At 42.9% G+C, this 15,022-nt stretch overlaps 1 protein-coding gene across 3 annotated transcripts in view; it reads left to right on the forward strand.

The window, feature by feature from the left end:
* colec12 (collectin sub-family member 12) overlaps positions 1-15,022 on the forward strand; it is a gene marked incomplete at its 5' end in the record, with an annotated part of 32,449 nt that overhangs the window by 7,595 nt on the left and 9,832 nt on the right. For all 3 annotated transcript variants that reach the window (XM_084057393.1, XM_084057394.1, XM_084057392.1), the window contains one exon: positions 13,952-14,074. In XM_084057393.1, the coding sequence (XP_083913519.1) occupies positions 13,952-14,074 (123 nt within the window). The remainder of the gene's footprint in view (positions 1-13,951; positions 14,075-15,022) is intronic.

The raw sequence follows: 15,022 nt of genomic DNA on the forward strand, positions 1-15,022 counted from the left end.
CAGCGACGCCGACTACACTGCCGTGCAGAAAACAACAGCATATTAAAGGACAGACAAAGAAAGTGAAAACAACACTTCCCCAGGGTGTTTAAAAAAAAAAAAAATATTCCCCTGATCTGTTAAAGTTGGTCTCTTACGGCACAATGACTCGTGATTGGCGAGAAGAACAGTGGGTCAGTCCGTGCTTGACCAATGACAACTTACAAGCAGACAGGAATTCTTCCCAGACAGAGCACAAATCACTGTGTCCTGTTGGGGGCCATGCCTGAAGCACGGGTCAACCACAGGTCGACCCAATGGGCCCCTGCTCTTAAGATCACCCCTTTGTTTAACCCTTGACTTAAAGGCCACTGATAAAAACTGAAGTGCAGATGCTGATAAGTATAAAGCATGGCTCTTGGCAGCACATGTTACCAGACAGTATACAGAGACATGTGTGGATGTATGAGTGTCTCATTGGAGGTTGAGTGCAGGTCAGTGCCGTGTTCTCAAGACTTAGTATAGCATGTGAATTTTATTCAAGATGTTAAATGTTATCACACTCAGAGATCAACATGGGTTCCAGCTATCGTTATTATACCTCTGTTCCATCTGGCTAACACACAGTTATTATTATCAACACAAGTGGAAAAAAGGTTGCAGGCATTAGTGAGGTGGCTCTGCTGATACTAACTTAACACATCACAATTCCAAGTTTCAATCGGGTTGCTCAGTACTGTCAGTCAGTGGTTATATATAGTCATTATTGGTTTGAGATTGGTCTAAGTGTCTCACCATTCTTCTGAATTGCTGGTTCTTGCTACGGGTCCCCAAGGGACACGTTGGCCAACCATAACGACACCCCTGCAACAAAATGTCATCCGATAGGATGACTTCCCTCACATGATGGATGTTCGGTGAGCCTCTCCTTCACAGCAGGCTTTGGCTGGGTTGCAAGAACAACACATGCACTAGTGGTGGAGTTGCCTGACTCCATTTTCTTTCAGCCCTCCCAATAAAGGATAGAAGACAGGCAGGCACGAGAACTGTGGCATGTGCCTCAGCTTCAGTCTGATATATTAATGAAAGTATTTTGGCTCTGGCAACGGCCAAAGTCAACCTCAACGCTTCCTGTCCTTGAAAAGAGACAGAAGGCAAAAATGAAAGATGTGTATTTTTCTTTGTTCACTTCTAAGTTGGAGCACCATCCCCGTTTCAGACCGGGCCAAGACAGGGGCTCGGCGTGTTTGTTGCTTTGGCTGTGATTATATTGGCCACGAACCATTGCACCCCTCAGTATTATTTTTGCCTAGGTTTCCTCGCTTTTATTCAGGGATATATTCAAAAATGGCACCACAAGTTGTGAGAAGAAGTTAACCACACTTGAGTTTTCCAGTGACTCAGCCCTCCAGTGTTTCAAAATGTAAGTTTCAAGTGAGGCATTTGTTTGTGTTTTCACATCTGCACATCTGCTGCAGGGGAAAATGTGTGCTCTCTCTCTGTCTGTTTGAGCATACCTAAACCAACTGTTATGTCTCTAGTAGAAACAGCATGCAGTTGAATACTGTGGCATAAAGCAAATATATTTCCATCAAAATAATTTGAATGTGGCAAATGCTATATAGAAGGAACATTTCTAGTCAATAATAAAATATGATATAACCCACTTCCTAGTTATGGATGTGGGCCACAAAACAACCACACTGGCCTTACCAGGCAGTTGCATCCCACCTTCTCAATTGCCCCGGCATCTTTCTCCGCTAATCATAGCAGCTAAGGCCACACTTGGCTGGCAGACAAGCTGGTTCCACATTGTGGTTTCACTGGTTTTCCTTGGGTGATGAAGCTTGAAAATAGCTTGTGTGATTCGATACGAGTACAGCAAAGTCCAATCTGTGCAGATTCGCCAGGTCTATACTGTCAAGGAGCCAGGCGTTGAGTGTTGCTGATTCAGTATCTATCTGCCATGATGGTGGGCCACCCAGCAGGCCTGGCCACACTAAACCCAACAGCACAGATGGTCTGCGGAGTAAAGGAGCCCTCGTACACAACTCAACTACTTTGCATAGAACAGTATACCCAGGCAGTGGTTTTGGGTTTGCATGAGTACGTAATGAAATGCTTTTTTAACCCACATGATACAACATGTTTGAGCGTATTTGGGTTCATGTTGTTGTGGTGGGGTGGTGGGATTAGGGAGTTGGGTCTTTTTGTTTGATGTTGCTTTATTTTTGGGTGTCTTCCAAGACACAGTTAACACATAGGCGATTCATTCTGGAAAGCATCTTAAATCCTGAAATTGTCTCCGCTTCAGGGTCGAACCTCAGACACAGCACCATCATCATTTAAATTGCTATTCAGTTGTGAACTGGGAAAGATAGTTTATATCTGAGAGTGATAAAAGACCACAGTCTCACAGATGCAGCCATTGTAGATGTCTCACTTTTTACTGTGTGCTTTTCTAACTAAGCCTGTACTTTTGCACCTTTTGAATTGTTTAGGACAATTAGGTTTGGCTTGTTCTTTCTTTCTTTCCTTCTTTCCTTCTTTGTCAGTTATAAAGGCTGTTTTAGTTAGTTGGCGAGACAAGCAGTAAGAGTTTTTGTGTTTTAGTTGTACTAATTTAGCTCTACTATATATCATTCAAATAATAGTTCTCTGAATTGTTAGCCTACATATCTGGATCTCGTATTGATGTACACCTTTTAAGGGCATTGGCTTATGCATGCAAATGCATAAACACTGCCTGTGGGCTTTATATATAATAAAAGTATATATAAAAGTATAAATAAAAACTATTTTTTTTAAACTAAATGTATATTGCTGTAGATTTAGCATTTTGATCTGAATTATGTTGTGATAAACATTGCACATCAGATAAATGCTGTAATTTGATAAATAGATTAACATTACTATCAACGAGGAACTGCTTCAGCGAACAAAAGATGGTATAGTCCCGCTGGGAACTCTTGACAGTGTGAGGAGGGAATTGGCTGTGGACATGGCAGGCGCTGCTGGCAGATCTCGTTCTTGATGGTATGCAGGTTGTCAGCTGTTTTCCAATCTGTATTTTGGTTCCTTTGCAACCGGATTAACTGCAGTGTCTTCTTCTCGGCTATGAATTTTTCTACCACACCATCCACAGCAAACACATTATTGGTTTCCATCCATGTTTGACATAAATTCCTTCGCCAGTGAGGTTGCTCACAGTGACAGTTCAATCAGCATGTGGTGGAACATTAGTTTGTGCTGATTGGTCAGCTACTGCTATAAGCAATGGCATTAGATCTGATAACATTTGTCAGCCCTGGGGCTGGTATTGTTGATCACCCTCTCTGTCCCTTTACCACTACAATTTGCATTTCCTTCACCCAGGACAAATAAAGGCTGTGTATGTTTCTTTACTGTTCTTGTAATGATTAATGGAGAAGATCTATTGTGTGAAAATTGAAATCAGGTGCAGAAGCACAGAGCATTACTGTGTAAGTAGATTGAATGTTAAATTATATGACTACTAATTGTGCACTTTGTCTTCAGGGCCAGTGTGTGGAAACCTGGTATTTGATGTTATCATTTGGTTACATTTATCACAAAAATACAGTATGTACAGACATATAGCAGTATAGTGCAGTGTATCTTCATAAATTATAAAAGAAGATCTGTGCAGTCCATTGTGTAATTGTGTTTTCTGCCTGTGTTTTTGCACATGAACCCTACCGTCTGGCGAAAATAGCCGAATATAGAAACTCACAGCGCGTCACATTGCAATGCTTTGTGAGCTTGTGGATCGTCTATTTTCAGGGAATATTCGCCGAAGATAGTAAAGGGGAAAAAAGGACTGGGTCCGCATACACCCCTGGAGGACTCCAGTCAACAAAGTATTGGGTTTAAGTGGTTAAGAGTGCTCCAACTTGGACTCTTTCCAAAAATGTGTCCATCACTGGATGTATTTCTTGTTTTTGTTTTTTGGATTTTGGATTTGTTGTTGAGTTACCCTTATTTTTTTTGTTGTAGCGTGAAGACCCACCTCTTGACTAATGGCATATTCATATTCTTCCTTCCTTCCTTCCTTCCTTCCTTCCTTCCTTCCTTCCTTTCTTTCTTTCTTTCTTTCTTTCTTTTTTTCTTTCTTTCTTCTTTCTTTCTTATCTCTCTCTTGTGCTTTCTGACGGGGGTTCTCATGGGCCTACTTTACTTGAGATTACCTCATTCTAAAATGCCAGCACTGGAACACGAGCAGAAGGAGCCAGGGGGTCTCTCACTTGCTCTCTACACAGGCCAATAAAATTACTTTATTGCCTCCATGTTGTTGTTCAGAGTACATGCATGTGAATGATGGTAATCGAGAATGCTCTGTCTCAAAGGGCAGCTTTTTTTCTTATTGAAAATGTCCTGCATAGAAAGTTGGAGATATACTGTTCCAGGTGCACATACTGTTAAAGTTGGCATTGCAAAGCGCAGCACGTACAGTTCCTTTTAGTAGGAACACTTTGTGCAAAGACCCCTTGGAATTCAATGCACAACTGTTCTCAAATGCTGACTCACCATTGTGCTTCTTGGCCCCTAAAGAAAAATGGATTCCAGCTATTACACCAGTGTTGGACTGAAGTGTGCATTCATTTGCTGGATAATGGATTCTTAGGTTTGACGTGTACTAGCCTAATCCATGACCATGTATTGTAAAGTTTAACCATGGCACAGTTGTGTTCATTAGTCCCTTGGTAGCAGAGGTCTCCAGAAAAAGCCTGAACAGTGTTTCTCTACGTCATGCTGGCTTGAGTCCTGTCTTAAAACAAGGTGTTTAGAGTGTTGTGCTGTCCAAATTATAAGCAAACTGTGGAGGAACTGATTGAATATAGATAATTATGTCATCAGTTTGTTTTGTGTGCATGTGTCTGTGTATGTGCATGTGTGTGTGCGCATATAAGAGGGAGAGAGAGCGAGAAAGAGAGGGATTTTAAGAACATTCCTTTTTAATAATGTAGATGCAGGTGCTTTTCGAGTCCAAATTTTAAAGCCTGTCCTGGGAATATTAATTCATAATTACTAAAAAGGTCTCCTGCCAAGACCACCTCTGCTCTCCCTACGCAGGTTGGAGCTGGATCAGTTGTAGTATTCTATAACACGTACCGCCAGCGGTCGGCACTTTTCAGCCCTAAAACCTGTGGCAGCTGATGTGTGGCGTTGTTGAGCTGGGATTCCAAATATGGACATGCCAGCCTTACGTCAGCACAAATCTGTGTTGTGAGGCAATGGTTGACATCAGCACAAATCACCATTGTTAGTCAACAATTTCTGTTATGTAGCGCTATATTGGATCACTCCAATATGATATATCCCTCCGCGGAGGGATCCGAGGTAGACTAACAGTTTACTCTGTATACGGGCCGGCCTCTGTGGTGGCACGCTCCACCAGGGGTTTGGCTACCTCTTGGGCACAGCTCTGGGGGGATCCCCTGTCTGGTGTCTGGTGTCTGGGCCTTGGCCAACTGGACGACACCTAGCGCCTTTGCTAGGTTCTACCGCATTGATGTGGTCTCTTCCGACCAGGTGGAACGGGACGTTTTGGGAGTTGCCTCCGCTTCTGTGGAAATGGACGACTGCTCTCTGTTGTGAGAACTTGAGCTCGACCCCTTCTTGAAGGTGAGTCTGAGCTTTGTTCATTTTCCTAGTTCACTGATTAATCTGATACTGTGATATCATATTGGAGTGATCCAATATAGCGCTACATAACGATGGTTACATATGTAACCACGGTTATGTGAGCGATTGGATCACGCCAATCGTCTTGCGGTGTCCTAGCGCGTCTCGAAAGGATGCAAGGTAGAAGAGTGTGCCGCGTAGGTATTTGGGCAGGCGCGTACACACCCGTATATGGAGTAATCTGTTAGCTGCCTGGGATGCCTCCGCCGCCACGGAGGGATATATCATATTGGCGTGATCCAATCGCTCACATAACCGTGGTTACATAAGTAACCATCGTTGTGTGTGACGTCAGACCAGAGCTCGATCAGCAAGGGATTGAGAGAGCTTCACTTATTCAAGTTTCGATACCCAGCATTGCATGGGTGAAATAGGCTCTCTCTGCCATGGCATATGGCATATGACATGGCATGGCATGGCATATAACAGTTGCCCAGCCTTGTTTATGAGGCACAGTCACTTTCCAGCTCATCTCTTGAGATTAAGATAAGTGACCTGTTGGTCATAGCGTGTCTTTCTTTAACCAAACGCAGATGAGATGACAAAACCAGACCTAACCAGGTCTACATAAACGTATTCCCTGGATCTTAACTCCCTTTTTAATGGACCCTTTATACTGTATTCTCTAGTATTAAGGCTTTGTTTGTGCCTTTTAGTACTTCCTGAAACTCGAAGAAACAGCTGACTGCTCAGATAACAAGTGTGCCGTAAAGCTCTCCCTCAAAGTCATTGGTCTGTAAGTTACGACTAAAGCATTCCATGCTTTTTCCTCTCACGAATCCTTCCAACAGATTCATCACTGTCAGAACCAGACTCTCAATGAAGGTTCCAAGAACTACTCATCTTTCATTACATGATTTTCATCCCATTGTGAAGCTATTTGCACCTCGTGCACCTGATGAACGTCTCACATGAGTCCATAACCATGCTAATGTTGGCCATTACATGAACTCTGCAGAACAACTTTGTCTATAACAACTTTGTCTATAGGAGTTGTTGGTTGTTGAGTAGCAGGTTCACATGGTGGAATGAGAAAAACATACAGTTAATTTGCATATGTACATGATTGGACCAGTGAGAATTGGACCATGAAATCACACCAAAATCTCAGATAGTTATTTAAATATTTGGGACGCAAGCTTGGTGGCTTTTATTTTTGAATTCAACTCCCAAATCTTCTACTGTAATGTGGATTGCATGATGCGTAGCGCCGTATGTGTTCATGAATTCTAACCGTATTTCAAATAAAGGTCCTACCCTCGATTTGTGGGATGAACATGCAAGCTCATGAGATTTGTTCCTTGATGGAGTTCCTCTGTTTACCCTGTATGGTCTGTAGCCAGACTTTTCAAAGGCTGCTACTCTGGACTACTGCAACTCCCTCCTGGCTGGCGCTCCGGCATCTGCCATCAGACCCCTGGAGCTTGTTCAGAAAGCTGCAGCTCGTCTGGTGTTCAACCGCCCCAAGTTCTCTCACACAACTATCCTTCTCCGTTCCCTGCACTGGCTCCCCGTAGCGGCTCGCATTCAGTTTAAAACCCTGGTGCTAGCCTATAGGGCAGTGAAAGGAACAGCTCCCTCTTACCTCCGGGTACTGGTCAATGCCCACAACCCTACCCGACCACTCCGGTCTGCCACCAAGGGGCGACTGACTCCCCCGCCGCTCAATGGTCCTTCTGGTCGATCGACACGGTCACGACTTTTTTCTGTTCTGGCCCCACAGTGGTGGAATGTACTTCCCACTGATGTCAGGACAGCAGAGTCACTGCCCATCTTTCGCCGCAGGCTGAAAACCCACCTCTTCAGGAAACACTACCCTTCCTCTTTGCCTGGCCTACTTGTTGTTAACTAGTTGTACGAATGCTTGTTTTATTGTTGAATTGTTTATTGGATCTTGTTTAGTCAATACAATTATTTGTTTTTAGCTCCTGCTCATTTGACTTAGCTATTTTGTCTCATCTGTTTAAGGAAATAGGTAGCTGATATATTGCACTTTTACCTTAGCGCTAGGTATGCTCTTGGTTGCTTGTTATTGCAGAAAATGCACTTATAACCGCTGGTGATTAGTAGCTTTCGTTCCCTACCTTTGTTGATCGCACTTATTGTAAGTCGCTTTGGATAAAAGCGTCTGCTAAATGACTGTAATGTAATGTAATGTAATGTAATGTAATGTACTCTGTCAACAACACTGGCCAAGAGGGGGATTATCCCATTCAGATAGTTATCCATTTCATCCGTTATATTTCTGCAAACAACATTAACATGCAGCTCGCTGACCACAACCCACTGATCTCCTTTATTATATATTAGGAAAAGGAAATTGAGTCTTACAAAATAATCATATTTATTAACAAACAAACCAAAAAAAAACTCCATTGCGTTGAAATATTGCAGGAGATCCAACATCTTAGAAGTTTGTTCTTGTGCCTGGTACACGATGGGGTGATGTATCAGATGTTCGCATGCATCCTTTGATTTGGCTGCGTTGTAACAAGGTCCAGATGCCTCAGTGGACCGGACTCAATTTAAAGTGTCATAAACCTGTTAGCAGCGAAAGAATGAAAAAAAAGAAAGAAAGAAAGAAAGAAAGAAAAATGCTGCCATGGCATGTAGGCTAGCTAAGCAGTTCAAGGACCCTAATGGCCCAGTAATTTGTCTCAGTGGTATAACTTCCCCTGTGTGAGTGTTTACTTGTTAACATTCCATTTGGAGACTGTTAATGCCAGGGTAAGACCCAGAGCAATGCACCACAGTGACACCAGGCATCATGTTGCCGAATGAGAGGTTCAAGTTACGCATTTGTCTGGACTGGAGTTTGGAGTTATAGAGGTGCCCCTACTCAAATTCAACAATGTCAGTGTTGAAGTGTGGTCTTAAAATTATTGCGAAAAGCAATTACAATACAGGTGTTTCTCCTTATTGTGTTGTAGCAAATGAATGAACTATACTACATTTGATTTGCCCCATGTCTGAAATAAAAATATAATAATCAGTACCATTTATTTATTTATTTTTATTAACTTTTTTACAACAAAATATGATTTTCACATTCAATTGCCTTCCTTGGTACATTTCTTTTGACTCACGTTTGCTTACTGTAGTATTGTGTTTTGGGCCAAATCATTTTAGCATGAGACGGATTAAAGTAATTAGAAAACCGTGTAATTACTGTAGCTTTATGGGACAGCATATCCCTCTGTAGGCAAAGGTTGGTAGGAGTACAAGAAAATAACAAAACTGAAAAACATTGTTAAAACGTCTGTTTCTGCTGGGGGCAAAGTATGAAAAAGGCAAAATAATCCTTTAAGTCCAGTATAGAGGTTAAATCTCACTGCCCTCTCTTTCCAGTCTCCGTTCTCAGGGCACACAAGCAAAAAGCACAAATACCTTATAAATCACCTTTTCAAAGCCAGTCGAATACGGTGGCTGGCCTGGTCCATGTGTGACCATTGATTAATTGCTTGTGACTATATGCAGGTCTTTGTTTTTGTGGCAGGCTTAAGCCTGAGTTATACTTCATCGTACAGCGTTGTCACTCGCCGCACACCGAACACAGCAGATCTACAAGCTTACTTGTCGGTCTGCTGTGTTTGGTGTGCGGCACCGTTATATGACGGAGCATAAATCAAGCATGAACCACAGTAGGCTACTGTATATAGCAGTGTTAACGCTCTGCACAAAAGTGCTTTACACAAATATGATCCATGGTCTGTACAGGCTTTCTTTGTGTTGCCATGGAAATTTCCACTGCCAGCCACTCCGTGAGACTGGGCAAGCAAACGATTCCTATTGCAGGTACATGGAGTAAAGGAAAAAACTGTAAGGAATTTTCTTTGACCGACCCACAGTCCAAATTAAATACAGCTGTTTTACATACACCGGGGCAGACAGAAACAACTCTCTCTCTCTCTCTCTCTCTCTCTCTCTCTCTCTCTCTCTCTCTCTCTCTCTCTCTCTCTGTCTTTGTATCTCTCTCTCTCTCTCTCTCTCTCTCTCTCTCTCTCTCTCTCTCTCTCTCTCTCTCTCACACACACACGCACGCACGCACGCACGCACGCACACTCTCTCTCTCTCTCTCTCTTTCTCTCGTTTCAGAGGTGAGAGTATAGAAATCCTCAATTATGTGTCTGAGACACAAGAGCAGGTACAGTGTTGGACACTCACACTTACTTGTCTACTGTCCGTGCAACTGACATACAATACATACAGTATAGTATGTAAGTAGCAAGCGATGTCTACATACAGTACATATGTAAACCCCCCACCATGCCCCAGCTCATTCTAGGCTTTTCTGCTATTTATTTACCTCTTGGGGATTGTCTGGCCCGATTCCAGCTTGTTGATTGGGACACCCTGGCGGCAGTCCAACCGCAGAGCTCTCAAGCTTAAATCCCCTCCATGCGCTGCCTGTACCATACCAGTTGGTTTGAGCATTATGCTTCTCAGCTTGCTGTGATATGTATTTTATACGTACATATCAGCATGTTTATTTGCCATGGCATGTTCCCCACACAGACAGAGAAAAGCTGTGATGTATTTTATGACTATACTCATTTTCACACCTTTCACACCTTCCACTATTTATTATATTATTATATTTATTCTCCTCAAAACTTTAGCATCATTCAAATCCTTCATACTTTCACCTACTTGACTACCAAATTTGGTCATTATGCCAATTCAGTCCTCCACATCTTTGTGTTGCCACTGCTCTTGCACCCTTCTGGCTCAATTGCCAGTGAAGAGCCTACACTTGGGCTTAGCGTCTCCATCCTACTCCTTCTGTTCAACATTCCCCAATGACCCCAGTGGCCCGCCACCCAGCCAATAGCATAGGAGTACATGCAGCGACAAATATCACCCTCCCCGCCCGGCTTTCCTCCACCCGAACACAGGCTAATTGTGTTCATATTATGCTCAGCCAAACTGGATGCATCCCTAGACTCTGTGGTGGTGGACAGGTACTTTACCACTGCACCACCAGAGTGCACAAACTCCAATGCTCTTGACTCCAGACATAGTTATTTCACAAACTTTGAGAGTTTGAGATGTGCTGCTACTTTTTGCCCCTTACAGTATGTCTATTCTCATGTACATAACTGCTGCTTTTTTATGCCATGTGTATATTGTAGTGTAGATATCTTAGATTTTTCTTTGACATGTTTAATTTCTGTTTTCTCCTTGCCCCCCCCCCCACCCTTATTTCTTTTCTGAAAACAATGAATGATGGATATTGCACAAAAACTAATTTCCCCCACTTCACACCTGCAACCCTTTGATGTGACAATAAAATGTATTCTAATTATGATCTGATTGATCTGACCTGTTTCTAATCCTTACGTTTCATTAAAGACCTTGTTAGACAGTGTAATCTTCCCCTTGAACGTCATTTTCATTTTCAATACCTGAATCTTGAGTCAAATATGTTTACAAGTAATCTGTCTATCAGCATACAGACACTATACAGGCAGCTGGAGAAGCTTCGACCTTAATGCTTGTTACTTCAGTGACCCGTTAAGAACAACAAACAAACCTTTGGACCCATTCAATAGCATGTGTGATACTACCACTCAGTGTGGTCTACGTTTGCTCCTTACACTGATACATACATTAAAACCATATCCGTTTGGCATCTGACCTGGAGGCTTCAGACTTCAGGCGGCTGTTTACTCGTTGCGGTTGTGTGCTTTAGGCAATGTGTGGTTAAATACAGTGGGGGGGGCTTGGATGGAGCTCTCCACACTGGCCCCACCATGAAGCCCTCAGTACACACAAGGACAACAGTGCCCCCCATATCCATGTCCAGGGCCACGGCTGGGCCCCTTTGAGGCGGTCAGCCATGATGTTTTCACAGATGTGTAGGTCCAAGGGCGAGAGGCCAAACCCTCCTTCACCCCCCCTGGTGGTCTGGTCCGCCCCTGGCGAGAGGAAAGGACCCTCCTGTGGCTACAGCCTCAGCCCCACCATGGATGACATGATTAGCTGCAGGCTAGCTGGCAAAAGGGACAATCTGGAAATAGAGCAGGCTGCCTCTGATGCTATTAGAAGGAGGAAGTCAAGCAAGGATGTGAGTCCAGCTGTGGAATGTTTGAAGCCTCTGCTCTTGGAAGACAGAGGAGGTTTATTTACCACAATACCCAGAATACCACAGGGCATGCCAGTCTCTGCCCACATCCTTGTCCCTGAGAGCATGATGCTGCTCAAAAACAGTTAGTCCTTCTATGAAGACGTCAGGTTAAATTACATTGGAACTACTGAAATCACACTTTCATTTGCTATTCACTATTTCACTATTGGTCACACAAACAAACACCTGATTGGCCAACCTTCGCTGTCAATCACAGAACATTGAGCGAGGACGCTGATAGGACAGTTCACACGGACACGCACGGGCACGGACACACACACACACACACACACACACACACACACACACACACACACACACACACACACACACGCACATGCACTTTTCATTTATGTCCCGGATACCCGGATGTCAAAACATAAATAGTAGGGAAAATACGGATTTCAGAAAGAGGACTGTGTTTCAATGCAGGAAAACACCCCAGCATCATTATATAGTGGCTGATAGAGGGGAAAAATGCTAAATATATATATATAAATATTTTTTAAATTTAGGCTTCAAGTTACCTAGAATCCCTTCAACTGCCAAAGAAGAACTCAGGAAGCATTGAGAAGCACCTCGTAATCTCAACTCCATACACAGAGATTGGGCCTTACAACCTCGATCTTAGAAGAAGCCAAGCAAGAAAGATACCTAGGCCTTGCACCCCAGGGCTATCCCATTCACCATAAGACATCGTAGACTCAAGCTTGATGACGCCCCCCCCCACCCCCACCCCCTACGGAATATAATATAAGATAACAATATCTTCATTACAGTCCCTGTAAGTTCATTTGCCCAGTATGTCTCTATAAACACAATACTCGGTTGTAAAAAGCATAGGCTCATCTGCACCTCATACAGTAATTTGATGTTTTTACATCATGAAACAAGTTGTTTTACTCTAAATCAGAAATCTAAATTTAAAACATCTCACAGACAGTGGTGGTGTTGTTTCCCATGTGGACATCACATAAAATCCCACAACATTTACCCTTTAAACGCAAACTGTTCTACCCTCAAATCATGCCTACATTGTATATTGTTAAGGACCTTGACTGACTGGAGTAAACAACCAAATTGCCCAATTTTACGAGTCTGTGTAAAACAACAGTTTGCGCGTTTCACATGCGAAAAAATGCTAAATTCGCACCTTATCCCTGCCATTAAAATGATTGGGTGATTGTGATGAATACAAGACATTTCAAAGACCTTTGAACTATGCAGTGTTTAATATCTTCATTAGAGTATCATGTTATTACAGCAATTACAGTGTACTTATGATCTAGCACTCTATTGCTCAGACAAAAAAAATATTATTTCCATTAGATCCATATGTAATATATAATTTGCAAACAATTCTCAGACTCTTATGGCTGCCGGCATATTACAAAGCAAAAGTTCAAGCAAAGAGAAAGTGCTCTATTGCCTGTCAGGGGTACCAGCTGCTTGGTTGATCTGCTTGCCAGAGGCCACTGGGTCATTTCTCATGAAGTCAAGCAAACTTCCTGGCCACATTGGAACCCGTGATGTTTAGCATTGCATCATATGGAGCCGTAGGTGGGTTTCAGATGAGTTGTCCTGGACCATTGAGCGTTGTGCGGCATTTGGACAACCCAACAAGTTCCCAGCACTGAGGTAGTTTTAGGTTGGCTGCCAATGAGGAGTGACAGAATGAGAATGGTGCCATTTTGTTTTGTTTTGGCTCCTCTGTCGTATGGCCAACACATGTGTTCTGTGTTTAATAGGATGTCTTTTGACTATTCATGAGGACAAATGTTTCCAATTGACACTTGGCTAAAGAGAAGCACAGTTTGTCCCCCTTTAGTCATGCCGTTCTAAACTGAAAAGTAGAATATGTGATTTTTGAATGAAAACATTTGGCTTCTTTTTGTAAACGCTTCTTAAGTTGCATATTATGCACAGTAAGATGTGTAATTTAACTGAGAGAGTGTGCAAGATGGAACCAAATGGACCTGTAAGGGTGCACACTCTCTAAGTTAAATGAACACAAAGGATTGTGTGAGTCAGTATTACTTCTTAACACTGCATTACTTCAGCATAAAGTAATATGACCTCTAGACCACTATGCTTAACTCCTGTGAGGGTATTAATTTGTGCTACTGTGCTCTTGTGTTGCAGGAATCCAGGAGGGGACAGAATGTACCAAGTGTAAAAATGACTGGGCCTTGAGGGCTGCAATCGCACTGCTGTATGTGCTATGTGCCTTCCTCACCATAGCAGTAGCTGTCCTTGGATACAAAGGTACGCTCAGCTTGAAGTCGCCAATTACCGCAAGAGCTACATATAATGTGCTTTTCATCATTTTTTTACAAGGCAGACATGCTTAAACATTCCAATGATTTGTGACCTGAAAGAAAACAGGCCTAGTGGCTATGGCTCCTGCATTCATTTGATTAACCCCTACAGTCGTAGAAAGTCAAAGTACAGATATTAAGTAACTGGTTTTAAGCTTATCTGATTGTACACATTGTATATTCCACCTGGTTTAAAAAGTAGACCATCAAAGCAGCTGATAGATACAGCAGTGTCTTTGTTCAAGAGAGCAGCCTGGAACAGCTGTGTTCAAACTCACTAGCTAATTTCACACGTGCAGAAGTTATGTAGACATTAAATGCTGTATGTGAGCACAAATTACTCAATAGGACCTGACATGCAACAGACTTGAGTCTGCCAGCTCCCTAGTAATAAGTCGGTGTAATGTCCGACCACGCTGGGCGAGATCTAGCCTGTTGAGTGTCTAAACGGAAGTATTGCTATTTGGCGGAAGTACCACCCAAGGACGTTACGTTGAGGTTTCACAGATCTGTTTACAGTCCCTGCACATGAAACTGTGTTGCGATTGGTCGAAAAAGAGAGTTTCCCGGGGAAGTGCATATGAAAGAAGTCCCGCCCTATAGACACGCTCTGCATTAGGTCGTTACCAGGGTATTCTCCTTGGAGATGAAAAAAGGCTGGAAACAAGACTATGTCCGACTGAGGCCCATCGGCTTAATGTACGAATGGACCAGGTCATTGTCCAGTGAATTCACAGCAAGCAAGTGGGCATGTGGATGACATTTCTATTGTTGAGGAGAGAGCAGCCTCCCCGAGGACCTTGGCACAAGAGATGCTGAAATTGTATATTAATATTCACAGATTTGAACTTCCGTGATCAATGACACAAAACACCTCTTCCCTACTGTAGTAAGG

Source organism: Gymnoscopelus microlampas, assembly GCF_963454915.1.
Source record: "Gymnoscopelus microlampas genome assembly, chromosome: 5".
Lineage (NCBI taxonomy): Eukaryota > Metazoa > Chordata > Actinopteri > Myctophiformes > Myctophidae > Gymnoscopelus > Gymnoscopelus microlampas.